Source organism: Chionomys nivalis, chromosome 5, assembly GCF_950005125.1.
Source record: "Chionomys nivalis chromosome 5, mChiNiv1.1, whole genome shotgun sequence".
NCBI lineage: Eukaryota > Metazoa > Chordata > Mammalia > Rodentia > Cricetidae > Chionomys > Chionomys nivalis.
The window spans coordinates 7,495,625-7,522,700 of record NC_080090.1 but is presented as its reverse complement, the minus strand read 5'-3'; the positions used below and the strand labels follow the sequence as shown (position 1 = coordinate 7,522,700).

General features: G+C 43.0%; 1 protein-coding gene across 5 annotated transcripts in view; it reads right to left on the bottom strand.

The window, feature by feature from the left end:
• Esrrg (estrogen related receptor gamma) overlaps nucleotides 1-27,076 on the bottom strand; it is a 559,413-nt gene that overhangs the window by 50,479 nt on the left and 481,858 nt on the right. For all 5 annotated transcript variants that reach the window (XM_057769722.1, XM_057769723.1, XM_057769724.1 and 2 more), the window contains 2 exons: nucleotides 13,775-13,885; nucleotides 9,996-10,157 (listed from right to left, as the gene is read on the bottom strand). In XM_057769722.1, coding sequence (XP_057625705.1) covers nucleotides 9,996-10,157; nucleotides 13,775-13,885 — 273 coding nt within the window. The remainder of the gene's footprint in view (nucleotides 1-9,995; nucleotides 10,158-13,774; nucleotides 13,886-27,076) is intronic.

The following is a 27,076-nucleotide window of genomic DNA, read 5'->3' as shown; positions in this document are numbered from 1 at the left end:
TCCCGAGAGATCATGGTGAACTGTAATCCAAATGACTAGTTCTCCATCACATGAGTGAAGAGAGCTTCATCATTACCAGGAACCCATCTAAAAATCAGAACAGGTCTTAAGATCAAAGACCCTCTGGGATACTGCAGAACTACTTTCCAGAGCACCGAGCAATATCACCTTGTAAATTGCTTCAGCCATTCTGATTTAACACTTTTCAAATAAAAGTTTCAATCAGATAGTTCACAATTAAGATCTTGAAAGGTGTCAGCCCTGACTTCAGCAGGAAATCGCTTTCCTCCGTGTGGAAGACAAGGTTCTCTGTGGTGGGACCTTCTACTTCTCTCTACGCTTCTTCTAACAGTCGGTCTCCGCCCTCATCATTCCATTTAGTTGGGAGTTCATCATTCCCGAGGTCCCCTCCCCATACCCCACTGTGAGCTCTGAGAAGTAGAACTGGTGAGGTGTTCATGCCTGTGTGTGCACGCGCAGTACCTTACATTGCTCTCACTGAATGGTTATCTGAGGGAAGGGGAGAGAGGAGAAGGGAGGTGGCTATTGCTTCAGCGCTAGGTAGTAGAGCACCTTCCTGGTTTGTTGGTTGATGGGTGAGTAGGTGGGTTGGTTTAGAATGGGTCTCACCCTGTGTCCTAGGCTGGCCTTGACCACAGAGCCATGTTCCCGTCTCAGCGTCTAGAGTTCCGGGGTGATGAGAATGGCCCACGCCCATCTGCGTCACCATTTCTCCATGGTATAGAGCTGCAGCAACTCACTTCTGCTTCTTTCCACCATTGTCAATCAAACGCTTGCGACCCTCCACAGAGTTGGAAAGGGGAGGGAGTCTCTTCTTTCTTACAGAGCATTCTCAGACATTCACATGAGTAGCCCAATGGTGACTGCCCAGCTTCATTAATATTTGTGATGTCTAGGGAATACCATCAATCAAGCATCTTGATCTTTTTATTGATTTAAAAAATGCCATGCATTTCCTTCTCTAATCGTTGACCTTCCTTTAACCTTCAGGTTTGTAAATGTACAAAGTTTAGACTCAGGGTGAATATGCTTCTATTTGTTATCAAATACAAACTGGTGCCCTGGGATAAATGACAATAAATGGAGTGACACAGATGGAGAGAGGGGGGAAACACATGGAAACCACTGGCAAAAATATCATTTTTCTTGATATAGCAGGGGTATTGTAGGCCCGGTATAAACTCAAGTTCTTAGCTCTCCAGCGTGCTCCTCTGTGAGGTGGAGCGAAGAAAGAGGTGGCAGAAAGGCTGAGGACCGCATCAAAGGATGCTGAAAGTGCCTACCAGGTATGGTTATGACATGCCTTTCTGTAATTCCAGCCGAAGCAACATAAACTGAAAATCATTCTGAACTGCACAGTGAAGCTGTCACTTAAAAAATAAGCAGGATGAATACACAGATTAGTTGTATTTTTAGCTTAAAACCCATCAAAAAGATTGCCAGTTAATAATTCAGATTTGAAACTAATAAAGGTATAAATCAAGAAGAGAATCATACATACACACATATTTGTATACATTATATGCATATGTATTTATATAGGCATAAATGTATAACAGGGGTAGGTGCTTTGTTATTATATCTTTTAAATTTCCTAGAGTACTGAACATAGTGTTATGTGCATAGCTGACACTTGACTACTTAAAATGCATCTGGGGATTTACTGTGAAGTCACGGTTTTTAATAATGTGCTATAAGATTACAATTCCCTTTGGATTATGAATACACAATAGTATGGCTATATATGAATGACAAAATATGTGGAGATCTCCAGTGATGGGCAAGGGTAAAGCTGAATAGAGCTCACATGAGCGGAGGGAATTCAGGAGGATGGCAGAGAGGAACAGTGGGCCTGTCGCCTGGCTCTTCCTAGGGAGATGGGGGGAAATTCTATTTGCTTCAGATAGGCCACCTTCAACAGACCAAAGAAATTATTCCAACTAAGTCTGGATGTTGTCTTGGAGGGTAACAGTGGCTGTCAACCCGACACAGTCTAGCACCACCTTGGGGACACGCCTGTTGAGGTGTCTGCAAGAGTTTCAAGTCTCTACCCTGGGTTAACTGTTGTAGGAAGTCCCACCGATATGTAGTGGCATCGTTCCTTAGCCCAGGGCCCAAGAATAAAGGTAAGGTGAATTGAGGGTGAGCATCATCCCCCTGCCTTGTAACTACAGAGGCAAGGCGAGCTATCTCATGACCCCGCCTCCACACCTTCCTGACTGCTGTGAATAGTGCCCTCAATCTGTGACCCAAAATAAACCTTCCTTCCTTGAATGGCTTTTGTGAGGGATTTCTGTCACTAGTGCAGTACAGCGATTGGATTATGGGGTTATCTATAGGGTCATGGGTGAAGGGTTACACACGGTAGTGCAGGTGACCAAGCAGGCACATCACCTAAAAGTGTCACCCCAGCATGGCTGTAAACCCACAAAAGCTACATCCAGCAAGGACCCTGAGCAATCTGTAGGCGGCTCTTTTGAAGAGTTTCTTCTAGGTAGATAATTGTCTCCTGCTTGGATAATATCAAGCAGGGATCCTATGAGTCCTTCAATTTAGCAAGGCACCTGAGTCTCTAGGGTCCCTTAGCTTCCTAACTCTAATGATGGGAGATGGGAAGTAACTATCAGTTTTTTCACAGTTATTGAATTGGTGTGTGTATGGGACAGAGAACAGATGACATTAGCAGAAGTCCACTCTTCTCTTTCACTGTGTAGATCACTTCAAAGATCATACCCTGGTTGCCAGGCTTGATACACTGAGCCAATCTGCTGACCCATGGGAGGCAATTATTTTTAAAGCACTTTGACAAGGTAATCTGTGACCTGTATTAAAAATAAGTGAAAGATATGGATGAATATCGAGAGCATGAATGGCGTTTCTAAGTGCTGGACGTACATGTGCAGGAAACAGCCACACAACATGTCACGCCTTCCAGCTAGTGCAGATTCTTTTATGCGACGTCTCCCAGCCCCACAATCCAGGATGTGAAAGGCTCTTTGCGTGGACATCTTTCCCAAGTCATTCAGCTCAGGTGTAGAACATCCCTTATTAGCATAGTTCCCATGGTTTCCCTTGCATGCTGAATGCAGACGTCCCCACTTCTATATTAACTGTCAGGCCTGAGCGCTATCTCCAGTCACTGTACTTCCCTCTCTTCCTCCTCATTGCTCGTGGAAGTCAAGAAGGGCTCTCTAGCACTAATTTTATTTCTCTTCTCTTTCCTTTATATCTCATCAATATAAGAAATGGCGAACAAGCCCCTCCACTGCACACAACCTTTTCCACTAACTTTCCTAGCAAATCAGAGGTTAATAAAGAGGGCAGCAACCTAATGCTTCCCCCTGGTGAAACTCCTTTTTTTTTTTTTTTTAGTAAAGTAACTCCTTTCTGGGCAGCAGCTGAGCTTTGGTGTCTTATCCGCCACTCCCAGCAAAGGCCATGAAGCCCTAGCACGGCCTGCCTGTGACCCCGTCTCATGCACGCTACTTTCTGGGATGGCGATCTATTCTCTAGCTTCAGGAGTGCTCCAATAGAGATGGTGGCCACCACTCAGCAGAGCGCTCTGCCTCCCCGTACAATGTGGAAGAAGACAACTCTCCCAGGTCCCTCTACCCTCATACGACTCAGCCTCTGTTCCACGGCTTATCACCCACAGCAAGGGGCACACCAACCATCCGGAACTACAGGGGAAAAGGGAGGCATGTTTGGATTGGGCCCAGGTATATTCTCAACCTCATCTCTGTGTCTTCTGACCCATCTCAGGGATGATACAATATTCTTTCCCCAAGTTCATTGTAGGTTTTGCCAGTTATTTTAAGATGCCAATTACATCATGTGACTTTTCACAGGGAAACATGAAGAAATGACAAATCACATCCCCCATATGTGTGTGTGTGTATTCCAGCCTTATCTAGCTTGTCGAACCAACAGGTTTATTAAGGACATGAGTGACAGATTACTTATAGGAGCATTAGTAACTAAAGCCAATTGTTTTGTCTATTGAAGGAACTTCACTAGAATCACCTGCACAATTTGCAGGCAACTCCGTTCAAGAGTCTTGCCTCTGCCAGCAGCTGTCCACTGTTTTCACAATCTCAGGGAAGGACCTTGTGAGCCTTGCTAGTTTTTAAGCTTCCTGGGCCTTAGGAACGATCCTTGGCTCTCGGGGGGGGGGGGGGGGGCAATATACCTCAAGGGAGACAGCTAATGATTTTATACTCAAGACACTGAGTGAGTGGAAAGGACAGGCCTCTGCGGGTCCCCAGAACAGCCTGTGGCTTGTCTCTTGAACTTGATCTCTGCTGGGGCTACCTCACTGCCCCACCACTGGCTTACATTTCCTTTCCAGCAAGGGTAGCTGCAGGAAATAGAGGATCCACTGGGGGGGGTACTTCAGGAAATTTCTTTCTTTATCCACCTACTGGTGTCTGTTTTTTTATAGGTCCAAAACTTTAAGTTATTAAATTTTATCCAGGAGAGACGCGACATTACTTAGACAATGAGTCTTGTTTAGAGATTCCTGTATCATATTAATGTTTAAAGTGAAACCAGGAAAACTATAGAAAGTCATGTCAGTAGTAAACAACTTTTGATATAGCCTCTTAATTGAATCTTTTATTAAAAGAATTGTCAGAAGTGGGAAATGCTGCAAGTGTAGTTATCTACTTTTTACAGGAAGAAACAACCTTAGAATTGCTTTATCATAATCTCACTTTCCAAGTGTGGTTTGCTCATAGAGCTTAACACCCCTGTCTTGGCTGAATCAAAGTCACTGGGTTCTTCCCATTTTTGTCTGATGTCATCATTACATCAGACAGGATGTTACGAATGTGACAGAATGGTCTGGAAACACAGTCAGGATAAGTGGAACTGTCGCCCTTGCAGAGGACCCAGGTGTAGCTTTGATCACCTGTACTTGGCAGTTCACCAGCACCTATAACTCTAGGTCCATGGGCCCAACTCCCGCTTCCGGACTCTGTGGAAGCCTGCACGCACATCGTGCGGACTAATTTACACAGGCGCGTGCTCATGCACATAAATAAAAATAAATCTTTTTTGAAAAGAATGTGGCTAAGATGTTACCAAAGTTGAGCAAAGCCTCCTTTATGAACAGACAATCTGCTTATCACATTAAAAAGAAGCGTGGCTCGAGCTGATCAGGGTGCACAGGTCCATTGGAGACAGTCCCCTAACATGAGCACAGTTCAGCTTCAAGTCCCTCTGCTTCAAAATCAGATGGGTTAAACTAATTTAGGTTTTACAAAGAAGATGGTGACCCAAAGCCTGCCGCATGCTCTTCTAAACTACACCACACCACATCCACGCACACTTCATTGTTCAAACGCTCCCCTCTTCTTGTGACATAGGAGGTTGGTGAGATCCATATATACAAGAGGCACTTACACCGGCCAGCTAATATGGGCTATGGCTTTTTAAGTACCACCTGCCAAGCCCACGCTGTATTTTTCTAACGAAATTCCAGGACATAATAATATCCTAATCGGCCACAAAGAACAATCCCAGATCTGCCTGTTTGCCTGATAATCGTCTTATCACACCCTGTGAAACCAAGCTCCGCTGTCTGATGGAGCCTCCGTTACTTGGCAGCCTGTTCTAAAAAAAGGCCGACAATGGAGAGGGAACGAAGTGGAGTGTGCAGGGCCTCCATATCTACATAAAAGAGATTAGAGGCGACAGCGTTCCATTTTACAGCTCAATCATATTGTGTTAGCATGCGCTTATCCGAGCGCGGACGAAATTGAAAGAGAAATAAAAAAGAACCAGGCAGATAGAAAGCAGAAAAGCGAGGCATGAGCAATTTCCAAGGGTATAAAGGGATGCTAATGGCAGGGCCTGTCATTCTTAAAAAGGGCTATTAGGGTACCATCATCTGTTCTTGTGCCCTTACACTCCTCCAGCGAAAGTCAAGCATTTTCTCAGGCCCTTGGAGTACTATTTTTTCCTATAGATAAGTATGGTCATGTTTCATAACAGCGCACATCCCCTTTCCTGTGACTCATTAATGCAGTCAACTAATCCTATTTACAGAGAAAACCCCTCACTCTCGGTGTGGTTTTCTCCACTATTTTCTTTGGCAGAATTCACTTTTCATGAGGCCGAAGAAAGCGTGCTAACGTGTGTTTGCAGCAGTGCAGACGGGAAGCTGGCTTGATCTGAGTGCAAAGCTTTGAGCATGCCCGTGGGTATGTGATTGCACGAACTACGGAAAGAGTGAGGATCACTGAGGCATGCGTGTATGTGTGTGTGAGAGTGTGTCTCTGTGAGTGACTGTGTGTGCATGTGTGCGTGTGTGTGTGAGAGAGTGTCTGTGTGAAAATGTGTCTGTGTTTAAAAGTGTGTCTGTGTGTGAATTATGTTGCATATGTGTGTGAGTATGTCTCTGTGTGTGAATGTGTGTGCATATGTGTGAGTATGTGAGAGTGTCTGTGTATGAAATGTGTCTGTGTGTGAAAGTGTGTCTGTGTGTGAAGTGTGTCTGTGTGTGAAGTGTGTCTGTGTGTGAATTATGTGCATGTGTGTGAGTGTGTCTCTGTGTGTGCATGTGTGTGCATGTGTGTGTGAGAGAGAGTGTGTGTCTCGGCATGTGAATGTGTGTGTGAGTGAATGTGCACGTATGTGGTCATGCATGTGTATAAGTTCACTTTACTTTTTAACATGTTACATAGAAAATTCTAAAGCTAAGGCCAAAGGGGAGTTTCAGTTCACTTCCAGCTATGATCCGACTGCCTAATCACTAAGTATAAGACTGGTTCCCTATGGAAAACGCATTTTTACTTTTATCAAAGCAGATATGTGACTTTACTCTTTATGCCCTCTTTGCCTCTACCTCCCCATCCAATGCTCCCGGTCACACTACGTGTGGTTTTCAGATGCCCTTGAACCCAGGCAAGCTTTGATGGCACAGGGCCTCCTGCACCATTCCCTGTGTGCATATTGTTAAAAAAAAATACTTAAAAAAGATTTCAGTGAATTCCTGTTTTCCAAACTCCCTTCTAAAAAGCTAAGGTTTCCTTTGGAATCATTTAAAATACCTTTTGAGCATTAGTAAAATGCGAGCTGTGAGGCATCATAGTACAGTGACCGCTCCTCCATTTGCTATGGAGAGACTCTAATGTCCGCCCCCACCGATTCCAAGCCCCAGCTTACGACTGAGCACATAATCACATGCTCATTGTTTCTAGCCCTGGAAATGGCACTCCGCAGAGTTATTTAAAGTTCCCGTCTTACCAGAAGTCACCGAGTCTGTGACTCCAGCATGCGTCTCTGGGAGCCCTCATCTTCACTTGGATGCACAATCAAGACTGCACGTTCACCTCTGACCTTTCCTAACCACAGGGCTTGGGAGCAGTGGCTATTCTTTTTTAATAGCTGGTCTTTATTGTGACAATTCTGGATGGTATCAAAATATTGCCTTAATAAATCTCTTAACTCGGGGAGAGCAGAGCAGAGCTCATGGAGATAATAGGTGATCGGACATCACCATGGCAGGGTTCACACTTCTCTCTTTGTTCGTGTGTTTGTTTGTTTGTTAATGGCAGGGGTCCTGGGGGTCAGGGGGCAATGCCAAGTAATTTCCTCTATGGCTCTATGGCTCTCCACTCTTTTTCTTTTTTAAAGATCGGTTTCTCACTGAACCCGAGGCTCACTGGTTTAGTTAGGCTGACTAGTGAGCAATTTCCCAAGATCCCCCTGTCACCACATTCCAAGCCTGGGATGACAGACATGCCACCATGCCTGGCTTCTCAGTGGGATCTGAACTCAGACTTCCATAAATATGTTACTGTCTTGAGAGACAGTCTTACTCTTTCTTACACAGACTGGTCTGAAATACACTATGTAGCCCAGGCTACTCCAAACTATGGTACGTGTCCTACTTCAACCTGTCTTGAATGTGTTTTGGAGATTCCGGAATTTCTCTTTGACTCAAATTTCTCTGTCCTTGAGTGGAGGAGAATAAATATCTCGAGCTGGGATGTAGTTCTCAATGGGGAGGGCTTGGGTAGGCGGCTTGGTGTGGATTGTCCCCTGGCAGTACATGGTAGTGTCTGAGAATATTTTTCTTTGTTAGGGGTACTACTGGCATCTAGTGGGTAGAAGCTAAGGATGCCATCAAGCATCCTATAATAAGAAGAAAAGCTGGCTACAACAGAAATTTCTAGTACCAAGTGTCAATAATGCCACAATGAGAAACCATCAGTTAGAATAATTATATTTAAAATACATATGTGTGTGTGTGTGTGTGTGTGTGTGTGTAGTAAAAATAATCAAAGAAAAAGAGGCTATGAGAGGCTATTGACTTGAAAGTTGGGAGCATAGAAAGAGATCAAAGGAGTGTGATTGGGAAGGGCTGGGGTTAAGAGGAGGGAAAAGTGATGTAATTTTACTTATATTAAAAGCATTAAAATAGCAAAAACGTGCAAAAGGTATATACATATGGAACAATGGCATACCACATTAATGATCTATGTTGATTATCTAAAAATGTGTCCACAGACATGTTTCAAAACCTATTAGTTTCGTTTCCCTGCTTTCCTGCCCACCAATAACACCTCCTTTCCGAAGAAGTTTTCATTTACAATTTAGACAAATCTGCTACCTGGTTCTTCTTCCCCGTGATAGGCTTTCGTTCTATAGGGAAGGCCAATCCTCCAGCCTCAGTCTCGCAAATGCTGGAGAGCCACACCTAGTCACTGGGTACAGTCTGAATTCTTGCTCTGCACACCTTTTTAGACCATCCATAGAGGTGTGACTGTATTCTAAATGCAGCATTGTGTATCCACAGGACCAAACTGTATTCTTTTAGATATTGTTATTCATGTGTGGGTGTTTTCCAAAGCATACATTCAAGTTACCTATTTAGAGAGTTCTGACTTAATTTAGAGAGCTTTATTAGGAAGCAGTGTAAGACAAAGTAGCCGGTATAATACAGAGTGATGTTTAAATTAGTTTACAATTTGCTTGGTCTCATCTAGAACTGCCCTGAACAAAGCTATTCAGAAATGTCAGCTGTGCCCCTAACCACTGTAACAAATTGTTGCCTGAACGCTGCACACCTAATGACTTCAAATTAGCTTCACCGCTATACTGCCTGACAGTTCGTTACGACTGTTAGCGACATGGCTGGCGTATCATGACCAATAAATTGGTTTCAGTGTGGGCTGGGAAAGGGACTTCCATCAATTTGATTAAAGAAATTACTGTAGCATTCAAAGCATAAAGACAAACTAGTTTAAGGAGACGGAAATAAGTTAGCCATGTGTGCCAGAAAAACATCTCTTGTCACTCGAAAACTTCTTTATGAGCTATTTGAAAATAAAAATCCAAAGAGATGAAAAGGAACTGAGACACAATACTAACATTTTCAAAATATGTGGCCAGGTACACTTTTTGCTATTTCAGGATTCTTTTTTAAGAAAGACGATGAAACACTAATTGAAGAAATCTACCATCTTAATCTAGCATTTAATTTTGTATTTAAATTTATAGTAAATACCTAATTGCAAGTGATTGTAAAATTTGTGATTTGTGAGAAGGTCAATGTAAACATTTATGATAAAGAACAAGATGAATGATTCTTAGAAGGAAAAGGGGACATTAGCCCTAATGCTGAAAATAATATTCTCATGTAAAAAATACAGAATTATTTTAATCAGGAGGAGGATAAAAAATTTTATTTTAACTAAGAAATGGTTTCATGGATTGCATGTTCTTTATTTAGTGGTGGCAAATGGTGCCCTCAAATATGAAATGAATAGTGCATACATGGAATGGTTATCACTAACAATGCTCTGAATTAAGACAATTGGTAATTGGTACTTAATTGAGTACAAACAACGGAAGTGGTGCTTAAGAAATAATCCCACAAGAAAAATGTAAACTCCTCCCACATGGGACATACAAACCGGGAGGCACCTGCAGCCTTGGTGATTCTACTGGGCTTTCAGAGAACTCACCTGGAATATGCTTTGCCCATCCAATGATAACCACCAACTCTCGGTCAGCCAAGTCACAGAGTGTCGTGAGGGCTTTGATGTCGCTGTCCGGAACAGTAGGGTCAGGCATGGCATAGATCTTCTCTGGTTCAGCCACCAACAAATGTGAGACGATCTTGTTATCTGTGGGATCAAACCAGAGCACTGCATGACCACTAACATAGTCACCCACTTTGACAAACCCCAGGGCATTGTGTGTTTTGGAAAATAATGGTAACGGTCTACAATGAAAACCCACATGCGCCATCATGGCTTGCTCTGCATGCCTTAAGCAGCAAGAAGGAAGTCACTGTGTGTGACAGAAAGCACCCCTTCCTTTTGCCTGGCTTTCTGGAAAGCAGACTTGGTCCTGCCGTGAGCATTGTTTTTATAGCAAACAAGTAAGAGTAGAAAGGTGGTTCTTGGGTTTACTCTCCAATTCTTCAATGGGAGCTGGGAAGCAGATTAAACAGCACACAACAGTTTTAGAATAAACCCTTGCTGGCAAGCAGTGAAATATGGACTCACGCAGAAAGCAAAGACCCACGAGTGTCCATAGTCTTAATAGGCACAAAAGTCATTAATTGTTTTAATTCCCTTTTTAAAAAAGTCAAAGGTCAGAGCCCTTATTCCAGGATGAATTACTGACTATATAACTCTATTTCCTCGGGATACATTAAATAAGAGTTGCCCTCCTTTCCCCTCTTCTCCATATCCCAAGCCAACCCTCCAAATATAGCTAATATCTGTGCCCATAAAAATGACCCTTGCTTATAGGATGCAGCATTTTCTCCTCCAAGCACCTTAGTCTTTAATCTTCTACTCTCATCTGTTGTCCTGAGTTCATTCTCTGCTTCAGATTTATCTGTCTGAAATTTGTGATCTATGCTTTTGAAATCTTCATAAAGTCAACACTAGAGACAAATGGAAAGCGTCTCATCCGATGTGTTTTACTGCTCTGGGGCATGAGAGGGTTTATGGAAGGGCCGTTGAGCCTGGCTAACACAATGATTTTTCTCGTTGGCCTGATTTTCAATTTCTCTATGTAGCTTTAGATGTGATTCTCTCTCCTATGTGAGGAGATACAGATGGGTAAAAACCAATTCACATATTTAAGAGTCTTGATAATATCTTCCTAGAATATCGGGAGTCCAAGGAGATTTGTGGACAGAGCCAAAGTTTCAAGTGTGTTTGCTACACACTTGCCTGTCACTATATTTTTAACTCTTGCAACCCCAAATGATGTGTGGCATTCTTTGGGTTTGATGAAGTAATGAAGAGACTTATTAAAGATGTACTTAGCACTTTTTCAAAATTATATATATATATATGAATATGTATGTGAGTATAGGATGTTGACTAGCTTGATTTTGTTCAGGTCTTGTGTAACCTTGAAATTATATTTTAAAATACACCAATATGGATATATGAATTATATTTATTTCAAATAGTCATCAATCCTTAATGCGCATATTAATATTTGGGTAAAAATACTCCCAAATGCCAACCTTTCTAGTAAAATAATAAGACATGATGCATGTGATAGGCTCTTTTTCTAGCTTACAGGATTTGAAAGGAGCAATGTTTATTTTACACACCATGGATAGAACATCTTGTATTTCTGCTTATGCTGAGAGAGGTTTTCATTTTTTTTCCTCTGAAGGAGCTAGAATCTCAGGACTAGAAGATTATGCATCAGTCAAGGGCACAAGCATGTAACCAGAGGAAACAGTGATTCTATTTTTTCACACAGGGAAAACATACAACCTGTTCTATATAAGTCACGGCTTCTGGACGTGCATGTCAGAGCGATTCAGTGAAAGCCTGGGCTTTCCCATCTTTTAGCAAACAGAATAGCCAACAGCGTTGTTTCAGGGTAGGTCTTATTTAATGTTTCCCTAATTAGAATCAATAGAACCCAATTTTCATTCTTGGGCCTTTGTAGTACACAAACAGCCAGCCAGGGGTGCAGAAATCTCCAGCTACCTTCCTGCAAAGCCTATGGCATCCCCTGATGCCTATCTGACAGGATCTGAAAATTAAGTTTTATAAATGTTTGTTACAAAAACACACTAATTGGATGGACTAAGGAAAATTAACACAACGGCCTTTAGATAATGAGAAACGATTCATTAGGAGCCCTCTTTTATCTCAGCCGAATGGAGCACCCTGCAATTGCTATAATCTTCTTAGAGGCACTTGACAAGCCACTTCCCAATTCTTCAGGTTTACACAGAAAACGATAGATGTCCCTGTACTGTGTTGATTGACAAAGGGTCTGGTGCCCTTTTTTTTTTTCTGTTCATAGAGGAAATTATCAATGGTTTAGGTCAATGTGTGCTTAAAGAAAATGAGAAGTGGGCAATCCAGATATTATTGAAACAAGAAACACTAACCTGCTAATGAAATTAAGCATTAGTGTTTATTGCATTTTATTGTATTATCAGAAAGTTTTAAATTATAATGTGCAAAAAAAAATCTGCTTAATGCACTTCTAGGCCATATCTGCAGAATGCCAAACTGCTTCTTCGCGGGCTGAGGAGCGGATGCATGCCAGATTGGACAATTGAAGGTATAATCAACATAACGTTTTCTGGAAAGGCAAAAAGAAACTGCCATATGTTCACTTAGGCTTTAATTTTATGTAAAATGGGCTGCTTTTCCTTTAACGCAGTGAAAATGGCCTTTCGTTTACAGTTCAGAGTCTGCTTTATTTACTTAACAGAGTCCCAGATGCTGGTGCGGATGACGTTGCTGGTGCGAATGGTGCACAGCACTGACCCCGCCTGGAAGTGGACTTCAGCTGGAAGTGGACCCTTTCATTTCCCTTGAAGGGAGATCAAAACAGCCTGATTTTCTCTCGAACTGCTGGAGAAGCAAGAGCAACTTCTGTCTGCTGTGACAAAAACAGCTACTTGTGAGCATTCTTGCCGTGGGAACACTTCTTCGGGTCGCTTCCGAATGCCAGGCGTAAACATGGAGATTGCTAGCTGGGCGGCACTGTAGCTGGCTATTAACTGATTTCTCAGAAAATGGGATACAGCTATTGCCACCCTCTACACTCCAGCCCCTTTTAGTTAATGACAAAGAGAATGGGGTTTGCACGTTAGCTGTGCACCAGCCATTCTTTCAAATTGCAGCCTGGTATCATAAAATCATGGGCTCTTTAAAAACAATTTATAATGCCCATAAGGGCACCTGAGATGGAACCACCAACCTCTGCTCATTATTAGTAGGCCCCACTCTCGTTTTAATCTATTACTAGCTACTGTGTTAAGCTTATAGAGCTCCAAATTAATGAGGCCCCTAATGTATTTTCATTGGGAGGTTGAGCAGCCAAACTCGTTTAGTTAGGGGAAAACTACGAAAGTCACTTTCTTGTGAAATCTGAAACTAACAGCTCCAATGAACTAATGGTCACAGTATGACCCATTTTATATACCTCTGCAAAGAAAGACAACCAGTCCGTGTACAATCCACACTGGGTAAGCTGTGCATTGATATGCTCATGCTTCTACACAGGGACTAGGCACAAACAGGGGAAGTACAGAATTGTCATAAATATCTTTAAAAAGAAATGAAAAAGTTCATTAGTTGGGTTGACATCGCTCTTTATTGACAAGCCCTGAAAATAGACTCCATGTTCTCCAATCAAGAGGCGTCTCCTTGGAGTCAGTAGAGATGGGCATGCCAACATTAGCAGACAGTGCCAACTGGGAGGATCCTGGGCCTGGGAAGCCAGACACATCTGTTGTACTTACATGGCTTTTTGGCTGGCTGCACCAGCTGAGGGTTCAGGTACGGGCTGTTCTCAGCATCTATTCTGCGCTTGTACTTCTGTCGGCCCCCACGTACTCTGTCGAGACGTACCCCTGTGGACAGAGACAGGCACTGGCTTACTGCTTAGGTAGGCACCTCAGAATGGTCAAATGCAACAACGGCATCTCCCAGGAGTGCTAAGGAGACACATAGTGTAGCCGAGAGTGGACCAGTGTTACGAGAGAAGGCTAAAGAATTGGAAGCTAAATCAGGATTGCCAGTGTGTAGAAACTATGGCTGCCAATGGCTAGAAAACATAAAAGGCCTTCTTTTTTCCCTACAGAGCCATCAAAGTCGCCATTTGTACATCAGGGCAAAGACACACTTTTATATAAATTAATTCAAAGACATCTCTCTGTTGTAGTGCTGTACTTTCTCAAGTAGACATTGCTAGTCTGTACCCTCATCTTCCATCACTCCTAAGAGCCCCATGTGTGGGACCCAGTCAACAGAAAGATCTAGACAGATCTAAGCGACTCTCCTCCGCTGCACCTGTGGAACTGAATGTAATAAAAAGAGCACCGACAGGCTTGGGGAAGGCGGGACCGATGCAAGCGGAAACTTCTGCATTAAAATGCTGATGGATTTCCTAAAGAGAATGTTATTCATCAGTTGATACATTATGGGGAGAACAAAGAGTGGGCAGGGCGGTACAAATAGGATAGGTAGGAGTTTCTGCAGAGGGAATTCAGAGGTAAGAATGTCAGGCCTACCAGTCAACTGTCTGTCTTCCTACCCTGTCTATGTAACTGCAGTTTTCAAAGCACTCCAATTCCACAGAATTCTATCTTCATTCTTCTAGTTGCTCGATCCTTTCTTTGTGACTGTTATCAATATTCTCTGACATTTGGCACTTTCCCCTTCCTTCCCCACTTTTTTTGTTTGTTTGTTTTTTGAGACAGGGTTTCTCTGTGGTTTTGGAGCCTGTCCTGGAACTCCCCACTTATTTAAGCTTTATCTTCTCTCATCATTTTGTCTCCAAGATTTTTCCAGTTTATGTGAAGTGGTCTGGGATGCACGGGAGAGACTAGTTATAGCCTTGATATCTATCAGCTAACTTCAACCAGGGGAGAGCATTTAATCTGCTATTATAGGTAGCATGGAAAGTCAGGGAGAGAGGAGAGAGAGACAGAGAGAGAGAGAGAGAGCGCACATGACATGCAGAAAGTGGTAAAACAGAGAAAACACTTTAGTCTCTTCTAAGACTGTTAGAAAAAAAAAAGCCCACAGTATGGACATGGACTGCTTGGATCCATGGGCCCCTGAATATTCTATCAGTGCTTAATAGAGAATTCATATTTCCAATATAGTTGCACACCTAGCTGAGGAATTTCTTTTGATGTTCTATGTATTTGCTGTGTAAGGACGTAAGTGCTTGTGTGTGCATGTGGAGGTCAGAGGACAACTTGCAGAAGTTGCTTCTCTCCGTCCACCATGTGGATCCTGGGGCTGGATCCCAGGTTGTCTGGCTTGGGAGCAAATAATTTTACTATCTGTGCTGTCTCAGGAGCCCAAAGCTGGTCCGTGTCTGAAAATGAAGTCTGTCTAGTGAGAAGCATTTAAAGATGGTATAAAGGTGGCTCAGCCACTAACATGCATATCGCTCACGCTTCAGTTTGACTCCTAGATGCGAGGGAAAAGCTGAGTGACAGTTACACACCTGAGATCCCAGTGCTCAGAGGAAGAGTTGAGTGTGACAGTTACACACCTGTGACCCCAGTGCTCAGAGGCAGAAACTGGAGGATCCTGGGGCGCTGTGGCCAGCCATCCTAACCAAATCAGGGAGCTCCAGGTTCAATAAGAAATCTTGGCTCAAAAACTAAGGTAGAAAGTGCTTGAGGAATGACATTGGACATTGACTCCTGGCCTCCACGTGCACATTCACATATGTGCATGCAATACACAGGAAAGTATACACGCATACAGACTACACACGAGCTCTCAGCTTTCAGTGCCATGGCCAGGTGCATAGGTGGACATGGGTGTGTGGTATGTACGTGTACATGGGGGTCATTCTTAGCCAAATTGGCTGTATCTGTGGAGAAAGTGTGGTCCTGAAAAAATGTTTATTGATCACACACACACTCGTCAGTAGTTTCCTGCGACATCATATCTCATATTTGCAGACACACTCTCTGAGCAGCGTGTGATAACCACCATCACTAGGCATCTCCCGTTCAGCTTTGGAAACTGACTTTCTATCCACGCTCCACCTGTCTCCCTTCTCCATCCCTTCCCATCTTGGGAGGTTAGCAGCTTCCCCCCATCCGCCTGCACATCCATCCAGTCTGCCTGAACTGTCTATCCACCACACCCACACATCTACCTGGGTCCTAAACGACCAAAACCTTTCCAAATACCCCAGATTTCACTTTTTATTCTCTGAAGTGAAAATCAATTGGACAAAGAATTCTTTTATGACTTGTGAGTTTTATTTATATGGCACTGGGGGGAAAGACGAGATATTGATACCCATAAAGCATGAGATTAATAATCCTATAGTAAAACCTGACAGAGACTCAATATGCAGAGCAGTGCTCCTGCCAAGTTTGGATAACAATTAATAGCAAAATTTTCTGAAGTCAATATGTTTTAAAAGATCATAATAATGTATTCATGTGTGAATTCATTCCCAGTCACAAGCGGCCAAATATTAAATTTTTCAAGTATTTCAAACAAAGTAAAATATATCTACTACTGCTTTTCAACTTTGCTTCCAAACCTGGGGAAATCTGCCTTTTATACACCCCTGGAGGGACAGCGGCTGTCATCCTGGTGACTGTCTATAGTTCCCTGATCTCCCAAGGAAGTTTAAAGGGCAGTCCAGCTAACAATAGCTCCAAATGTCTCTGCGCAGCACCATTCAGCAACTGATTTCTTTACACCAGAGCAAAACTCTGACCAAGAAGAGCCAGCCCCTTCTCACCTGGATCATCATACAAACATACTCAGAAACAGCAGCGTAAAGGCTGACCCAAACCTGAAGCGCTCTCTGAATAGGTGGGAACAGCTTCTTTGCCTTAGATTATTGACAACTGATGGGCACATTCATCTGACTAAAAATCTCAGAACTTAAATTTTTGGTTCGTTTCTTTTGAGACATGATCTCACTTCATATCCCAGACTGGGAAACAAAGTAAGTCCCAATCTCAACAAAAACGAACAAGCAGTAACTAAATAACTAATTAAATAAATATGTTTTCCTTGAGTTCAGTTATAATTTGTCCAATATGAAGCCCAGAAACAATAATTACAACTTAAAGTTTCAAACCATTTTCACAAAAATAAATAAAATATTTCTTATCAGTATTTGGGAGTGCTAGGTTAGTTAGAATCAAACGTTGGTGGATTCAAAATTTTCCATCAAAAATAAATATGCTGTTTTTATCTCTTATAGTTTTAAATAAGAAATTTCTCCTTAGACTTTACTTGTAGCATACTTTTGAAAAAATTAACACATGAGGGTTTCTTTGCTCCTATAAAAATAGCGAGCCCATGAAATCGCATGCGTGACAGAATTCTGAAGTTAATTAGGGTGACTTGATTGTCCACTCAAGCAGAGACCACCATTATCCTTTTTTTCAGTAAATAAATAAATGAATAAAAGATTTTACTAGTTGGCATTTCCTACCTACCCAAACATTTCCCAAGGCTTCTTCGGTTGCTGTGTGTGCCTGCAGGCCACGGGGGAGCCACAAATTGCACACACTGTCCAAATTTACAAAATGGAAAGAACCAGAGTAGGGCAAGGAGGAAAAAAATGCTCTGAAGAGAACAAATACTAAACAAAGCAGAGGGTCAGGCCAAGGTCGCCTGGGTGGGCGCATGCTAAGCCAGCATGTTGTGTCCAAGTGGAAATTTTCTTGATATTAAATGGTCAAAGTCAAAGGCAGCTTTCACTATTTTAATAGTGTGAAGTCAGATGGATTTCATATATATTCTTTCCCTTCAGGGAGTTATTAAGAGTACCCTCACCTACTTTCCTAATTTAAAATCAAGACATTTGTTATATTGTTCCAAAGTAAAAGTTTACTAAAAGACATTAAGGGTAAGATCCCAGCACACTTAAGAACGAAACAAATGATCACGCTCAGTACAAACAATTTTGAAATGATCATTCAAGAATATTAAACAACCAGCTGGGTTTGGTAAGAATGTTAACTAACACTGACTACAGTGGAGGCGGGGAGGACTGTGAGAACTTACAAAGCTATGTCCACCCCCCCCTTTACTGTCTGATACCCTGTTATTGGCACTGGCTCTCCCCTGTACTTTCTGGTACCCTGGTACTGGTGCTGACCCTCCCCTTTACTGTCTGGTATCCTGTCTGGCACTGACCCTCCCCTGTACTTTCTGGTACCCTGGTACTGGTGCTGACCCTCCCCTGTACTTTCTGGTACCCTGTTACTATCACTAAACCTCCCCTGTACTTTCTGGTACCCTGGTGCTGGCACTGACCCTCCCCTGTACTTTCTGGTACCCTGGTACTGGCACTGACCCTCCCCTGTACTGTCTGGTACCCTGGTACTGGCACTGACCCTCCCCTGTACTTTCTGGTACCCTGGTACTGTGTGCTCAATCTGCTGCCTAGCAGCCCCTTTTCTTCCCTGTAGTAGGAGAGCACATGACCGTACCCAGAATCCATCTGCCAGTGATTGTTGAAGGAAGTGTCTATGCAAAGCATAGAGAAAGTTCTCCTGCAGGAGCTGCAGCAAGAGGCTGGAAGGATTAGTAGAGGCTAGTCCAGTACTGGGAATTTTCATGGTGGCTTCTGTTGGGGTTCTCGTTGGGGACAAAATCTGGGCAGCCATGCATGCTTACAGGGTTCACAGCAAGGGGATGAGTACAAATTATTTGTATGCGCACAAGGATGCTCTGGGGAAAACCATATTAACTGCCTGCAGACCATCTAAGATGCTGTGACAAACCAGCCCTGAATCATTTTTGTAACTATCATCATCCTCTCAAAGTCGACAGCAATTTTGTTAAATAAGACTGAGATTGAGCCCCAGTCTCTCTGTTTTAACAGAAAGCCTTCTGGTGCCTACTCTCAACAAGCACCGTCTACAATGTAACTCAATGAGCCAGTCGGGGCCTGATGTGTCATGTAGGAAATGAAAGCCAGGGCATTCCCTAGCCTCTACCAGTTCCCAAGAGCTCGTTATGCGCTAAACACTCGGGGGGGGGGGGATTGAATTCTATATGTATTAGCGCACATACCCTCAAAGTAACCCACGAAGCAGTTGCAAATCTTGTCCCATTTTATAGGTGGGAAAACCGTGATGTGTGAGAGTCGGATTCAGGTGTGAGCACTGGGGAGAATGTCTAGACCAGAAGACTAAAGGCACAATTGCTGGAGAAAGTGACAGCTGCACCCTACGCTGGCACGGGTAAGAGGCAGAGCAGCGCTGGAAAAAGGGACAGGACTGCTTCCCTCAATGCCCTGGTGACTCACGAGATGTTTCAGCTTACCACTGTGAACCAACCCAGGGATGTCTTTCCTAAGAGGAAATTTAAATGGATGACTATCATGGAAAGCTGGCACTGGGAACAACACAGCCTTCTAGGTGCACCCAACATACACATGTGGGTTAATGCACATGGGACACCCCCCACCCAAAGCCCCTGATTTCCAGATCCCCGCACCCCCCCCACACCCAAAGCCCCTTGATTCCCAGATCCCCGAAGGGCAACCCACAGTTCTTGGCTGGCTCTACGGCTCTGGCACCAAGCTTGTAACGGAGATTGAGGCCCAGCCACAAATACATGAATTTGAAATCCCTATCCACAAAATGTTTAGCAAGGAAAATGTTTTCTTCACCGAGACAAAGTTGCTTGTGTGCAGCATGGAGGCCAGAGCTGTGACACACACAAGTACAAATTAGGTCATGGGCAACAGGTGACATGTTCTAATTGAAAGCCTTCTGTCTGCAACTCTGACAAAAGGTGAAACGGAATAAATGAGTCTGGCAAGGCAGCCTGAGCCTCACAATACCCAATATCTCATTACTTTTAAACAGCTATCTATAAACTAATGCTGACAAGCTTTGAACCTTTTATTTCGGCTCAGGCGGAGGTTTCTGTGAAGGGGGAGAAAAAATAAAAGGCAAGGAGAGAAAGGGGCATCGAGAACACTGCATTAAACATGCAACACCTACCATTATCACCTCCCCGGTGTAATTAGAGAACTTGCCTGTTCTAAAGGCACTATTTCTTCCTCGCCTCTGTCAGGGGCGTGCACGCTTGGCCTGCACTTGCTAAACATAGGGGCTGTCTTTAGAGAAGAAAAGAAAATCTTCCTTTGACTTCTGCGAGCTTTTTTTTTCCTGGTGTGCATGTGTAATTTCTGGTGTGTGCACATATATGGCAGGAGTGCCTGTGCTTGGAGGCAGGCGAACATTCCAGAATATCAGTCTCTACCTTTTCCCTTGATCCCGAGTCTTTCCCCAGAACTGAAGCTTGGCTGGTGAGCATTCAGCCTCCATGTCCCTTTCCTCGCTGCCAACAGCAGCACCCTTGTCGCAGGTGAACTCACGAGTGGCCGTGCCATGTCTTTCTTTGTCCAACACGCTCTTACTATGTTGCTTGGGCTAGTCTGAAACTCACTGCGTAGAAGAAGCTGGCCTCAGATTCACAGTGATGCTCCTGCCTGGACCTCCAGAGTGATAGGATTGGAGGCGTGAACCCACAGGCCCAGTCATACCTGGTGTTTTATTGGGCACTGGAAATCTGAAGTCGGGTCCTCGTGACTGCACGACAATTTTTCTTACACACTAAGCTACTTCCCCAAATATCCTTTCCTTTTTATCTTAAAAATTTCATATTCCTGCAGTGTATGTAGCCTATCAAACTATATTTTGCCTTATTTTAATATGATAGCCCTTTGTAGAAATTGCCATTTCTTACCAATAATGTTACGAGGCAATGGGCACATATATTAAATAGGGCGGGTCCCTCAAAACCAGTGCTTCCACGGATCTGCAGTAGGAGTGATGCCGGCAGGAGTCTGTTTCCACACAACAGCAGTGCTCTTCGCGGGGCAGAGATCCCGCGAGCCACCCTACAGGACGGGGAGCCATGCCCACTGCTTTGTAAGTGGCTGAGCTGGGGACACTGACCATTCCACCTCACTGGATGGAACAACTATGATCGGAATCGAACAGCGGGACATGGATACGGTTTTCAAAGCGTCTACACAGAGGTTTGCTCTGCAGTTTTTGGTTTTTAGAAACACATGACAGAGAATGTTGGCAACAGTCCAGAGGTCACTGGGTTTGACAAAGTAGATAGGATCCTAGCAACATGGACAATCCAGCTAAGACTTATGAAGCTTGAAGATAAACTTACAGAAATTCTCAGAAGAAAAATTTCAGTCCTCAAAAGCATGTGATTTGCCAAAGACACTCAAGTGACATTAGCAAGACACAGGCAGAAACCCAAGAGCTGGTTACAGACAACGAAGAAAAGCACAATGCCTAAAGATATTTCTCTGGTGAACATTATAATCTGGCAAGGTAAAATCTGAAACCAAGCAAATGTGGAAGCTGAGGGTGTAGTTCACCTGGTCCAATGCTTGCTGCTGTTCATAAAGTCCCCACACCAGATAAACCAGGTAGGGTGAAGCTGAGCTTTAATACCAGCACTGTGGGGAGGCAGACAAGAGGACCAGAAGTTCAGAATCAACATAGAGTAAGGGCAAGGCTAGCTTGGTCTATATTGGTCCCTGTTAGTCGGATGGATAGATAGATAGATAGATAGATAGATAGATAGATAGATAGATAGATAGATAGATAGACAGACAACAAAGTAAAATCTACCACAAAGTATATCAAGAAATTGTGTATATTCTTAGGTTCTGTGTAGTGAAAATGTTACCCAATACATAAAATATATAGACAAAAATCAGTTAAATAGTGAATAAATTTGGATATAATGTTAACACATACATTCCCGAATGTCCTAGGGGTGACAGGTTTCATGTGGCACAATGGCATATTTCTCAGCCCTTATGACACTGGCAGCAAGGAGTTTAACAGAATAACAATAGTGAAAAGCATTCTCAGAATCCCATGGGAAGATGCGGTACACCAGAGCACAAAGGATGTTGCATCCATTGTAACACTGTGCAAAGATAAACTAAACAATGAAGTTAAGACGGCTACCAAGTTGCTGGGTGTGAACCACAGTCATCCTGTCTTACAGAGGAGGAAGGGACTAGAGTTTCAAGGTCCCATTTTTAGGTCTTCAGTAGAAAAAAAAAAGGAAAATAATGAAGGAATTCTGGAATGGAGACAGAGATGCTCTACTAGGTGCTACTGAGGAAAGACAACAGTGCCTTCGAGACCCTAGACATACAGGCCACTCCCAACCTCTCTCCATCACCAAGAAGAGATATATACACAAGAAGGCATTATGATTTTATGTCTGATGTTCATGCTAAATGAGTAGCCAGGTCTTAATAAAAAGGGTTTCAAATTCAATATTAATTAGCATGAAATGTTAGAGATAAGTGATAGAGTTAGATATAAATAAATCTACACAATAAAATTAAATCTCCTGTCAAAGATACTATCCACACCAGGGAAGCTCATATTCTTGAAGGTAAGTATTGAGATTGGGCATGGTGGTACAGGCCTGAGTTCTTAGCATTTGGGAGGTTAAGGCAAGAAAATGTCAAATCCGAACCAAACCTGAGTTTATCCCACAAGACCCAAGGAACAGAAAAAGAGAGGGAAGAGGAGAAGGGAAAGAGAGAGGAGGGGGAAAGGAAGGGGAAAGAAGATAGGCAGCGAGGAAAGAAGAGAGGGAGGGAAGAAGGAATGGGAAAGAAGGAGGGGAAATTGTCTTCAAATGCTTCTACAGGAATTTAGAAGTACCTTGTATTTAGAGTATTTGGACTGGTATAGAAAATATACATTGCGTGCACAGAGGCTAAACTCCCGAGACCCAGGAGGAGTCCTTTGCATCAAGCAGAAAACTTCTTGACAGTTGTTCTTTGAGTACTTGTGGCAGGGGACTTTTGTTCAAAGGACCCACAATGTGGGGTTCTAGCAAGAGCCAAGAACAGAGCAAAGGCACTTGTCTGGTCCTGAGGCAGCTCAAGGCCAGATGTTGTGAGTCAAAACCCCAGCTGTCACTGTTGTATGTAGAGAGGCAGAATTTCCCATGAAAACCTCCGCTGTTTTCCAAACCAGTTTTCTTCGTCTATCCTGTTGATCAACTGTGTCTGTCTGTGTATATGAAACACAGCCCGGCCCCCAAACAGACTTTAACACACTCTGCTGTATGCATATTCAGCTGAATCCCACACACTGCTTGAAACTGGATCAAAGGCTCAAAAATACAGCTGGATGAGTTTTGCTTTAACTGCATATTAACAGCAGTGATTTTGCCATGTTGGTCACATACTTATTATGAAGGAAGACTCAAAAATACTAAAAAGTTGGACAAATACACGTATCATTTATTAATCAAGTGTTTTTTATCTGTGTGGTTGATTTATTTTATATTTCTCTAGCTAGAAGGTACATGCAAAATATATGGATCTCTCTGCAATGCATTCTACCTTTCTGTCTTGTTGTTTTTCTTAGTGTGCTGGTTATTACTCTTTAAAAGATAGGAAAACATGAAGGTCACAAACAAAGTAAAATACAAAAGAAGGGGAAAAAAAGAGTTGGTTGGAAGGTAGAATCAAACACTTTAATATTTCAACCTTCTTCCCAGACACTGTAAAAGGAAACAGCAGTTGATCTGCTCAGGGGATCTCAGTCAGATCTTCACATGAGAATTATATTTAGAATAATATTTAGATATTGAAAGTGAAACAGGAAAGACCATAGGTCCCCAGATTTGGGAGATTTGACAAATGAAAAAAAAAACATTCTCTTTCCCAGACACTTTTATTGCCTTCCTGCCTGGAAGCGGATGAATGAAGAGGACCACGTGGTAAGCTCTCCTCCAGTTCCAAGAGTCTATGAATGAAATACTTAAGAAGATGGAAGTGACCCACAGATTTGGAGTCTGACGAGTGGAGTCTGGGCAGCTGAAAACATAACATACTTCGTATCCTCAATCAGGGAAGATTGGAGCCAAATGGCCAGTGTTAGTGGAGCCGACAGCAGAAGGCTTGCTGGCATGGGTCTGAGTGCCTCTCACACTGACCTTGGCCAAATGCTTTTCCCTTTGTTCTCACCGATAATAGAGCAAATAAAATACCCGTTTGAAAAATGCTTGCAGCTTATTGCTGCATTAGGAAAAGATCAATGTCCACTGCTCATAGAGGGGGAGGCTGAAACTAGGAGATTACAGACAGCCTCAGGTTTGCTACCACATCTGGGGGAAGCTAAGCAGAAGACATACGGGCTGGGTTCAGCTGAGCAGAAGAGGATCACATAGTGGGAATTCTGAAAGCCACAGGAGGACTGGAGGGAGCTCTGTCACTGAACTAAACAGCACCTAAATTGCAGAATGAAAAAGATGCATGAAATATGACATGTTCCATTAAATGCATCACAAAGATAAAGGTTGCATTTCAGCGTGCACAGCTGCCCAGAAATTCCAGTGTGTTTGCAGAGATGTAAACATATCCCAAATGTCCATGGGGCATGTTCCAAGATCCTTGGTGAACAGTGACAGTCCAGACAGCAGTGAACTCTACACACACACACACACACACACACACACACACACACACACACCTGTAGCCCTTTCCATTTTTACTGAGTTCTGATTACATACTTCGCCTCTAATTTTTGGTGTGAGGTGAGAGAAATTCAAGCACAATTTTCACGATAGTATGGATCAAGATTCCTTCCTAGCATACACCGTGCTCACCTCAGCGGGCTCCACCATTGCTTAAATCATGGCAGAAGCACATGGGCTCTCTGCAGCAGAGCCATGTTGTAGGCATCACATTATTAAGAAAAGTAAGGGGACCCGAGCACAAGTGTTCTATAACTGTGACTCCCAGATGAGGCCTCAGCTGCCAGGTGACTGGCAGCTTGGGGGTACAGACGCCACGGACATGCTGGGGAAGGGAAACAAGGCAGCCTGAGATTCCATTGTACTTGACTGAAGGAACGATAGTTGAAAACGTAACAGTTCTTTATTTCCAGGAGTTTTCATTTGCTATTTTTAGACTGCAGTGGAATCTTGAGGGTATGGGGACAGCTGTATACTCAGAGATAAATAAGCACGCATGGTGAAGGCAACTGCTGTATACACACAAGTATGCAGGTATAGATTATGTAAGAACAAACATTTTCAATCAATACATTATTTATTTTTATTTCTTTCCTAATAATTGCATGACGTGATCAAGTACGGCGAAGAACAATTCATTTGTAAAGTATCTTCCTTGAAAGAGAAATATATATATATATATATATATATATATATATTTACAGAATATATATGTAAGTATATGTATATTCTGCTTCTTTACATAACGCCATCAGTGTGTTCATGCACTTCTAGCTAATGATGTAGTGCTAGGCCTGCCAGGTTGCTGGTTATAACTTTTGATGTCCATGGAGTTAGAAGAAGCCAACTGCTGGAACTTCCCTGATGGAAGCCAAGTGTGACAACTGGTTGCTTAAACTAATCACATTATACGTTGCTAGTGGTTTACAAATTATCCTTGAATTTCACTTATTCCCTCATTATGTAAAAGTGCAAATTAAATGACCCAATTGCTCAAGCTGTCCTATAGACTGCAACACAAAACTCTAATTTCAAAATCTTATTTAGTAGGCTCTCAGTCCAACATTAATGGAAAGGGGTTTTCAATGGAGTTCATTTCTAACAAGGTTATAAATTTAATAACCCAGACCCCACCCTAGCACCTGTCAGTTAAAAGTGCTGACATGCTTTGCTTCAAACAAGTCCTCTTAAAAGAGAAGCACTTGGGAAGTCCCTGTGGCCATTTGCAGAGGACAGTGACAAAGACTTTCTTAAATCCATCCATCATGTTTACTCAGTGTTTCCATCTCCTTCCCAGAGAAATATGCTGGACCCGCAGGTCAGTCCTTGATGCCCCTGCAGTCTATTGTCACTGGGCTCTACAGTCATCAATGGGAGTTAGCTGGTGGACAGTGACTCCTTTGCTGGCTCTTCTACTACAGGAAGAGGACTTTCAGATTCAGAACAGTAAAGCCAAGCGGCCAACTTTTCAGACAGTCACATGATAAGGTAGGAACTGGAGTTTAGGGGCTGGAAAGATTGAGGATAGTTAAGAGCCTTGGTTCCACGTTTAGTTCACAGCACCCATATGGCTGTTCATAACCATGGGTAACTCTAGCTCTGGCAGGTCTGATGCCCTCTGCTGGCCGCTGAAGGCACTGCATACACACACACACACACACACACACACACACGGTGCACATTCATGCATAGAGGCAAGCACTCATTCGTACAAAATAAAATATTATTTAAAGAATTAGAATTCGGGAATTAAAGGTGCTTCCTTTGGGTTAGGGAACCATTGGGTACAAAGGGGCAAAAGGTGTTTCTAGAATAACTCTGAAGGATGTGACATGGACAGAAAATGTAATGATCAGAGACAGCAGGGGGGTTGAACTTTCAAAATTTGAATGTTCTTTTTACAAGAAGTAAAACATTGAAAGTAGGTGGAAAAACTCATGCTCCTACTATTTTCAAGTATATGAAGGAATATTATAAAAACCTTTCCTTATGCATGAATAACACATCACATAATTAATGTAAGTCTTTTAATAAAGCATAAGACACACTGGATATTTGGACAGTTCCTATATCCAGATAGCATCAGCACAAGTACAGACAGGATTAGTGGGTCCATGTGCATGTGTGTGCATGTGCACTGTGTGTTTATGTGTGTGAAGTGTGAGTGTGTGCATGTGCATGGCATGCACATGCAAGTGTGTGTATCTCTGTGTGTGTACTAATTAGCAAAAGACAGGAGACAAATGTGAATCCCTACTGAGAGAAATGGTTATTCCACAGCTTCTGTTGATCAAGCAACATGGGCTTCTCCAACAGAGATACTGGATTCTCCTCAAGAACAGTTTGCAGAAACTTACTTTTTCTAAGACTCTTAACTTTCCTGCCACAAAGAGAACTACAAGGGATGCCCCCACCCCAGCCTGGAAGCTGCAACCATGTCCTAATCCATCACAAAGGTCACTGATGGGCAATGTGAGGCCTCTGCTCCATCCTCAGGGCCTCCATGGCTGGCCTCTCAGCACTGGGAATCCCTGTTGGCCTTG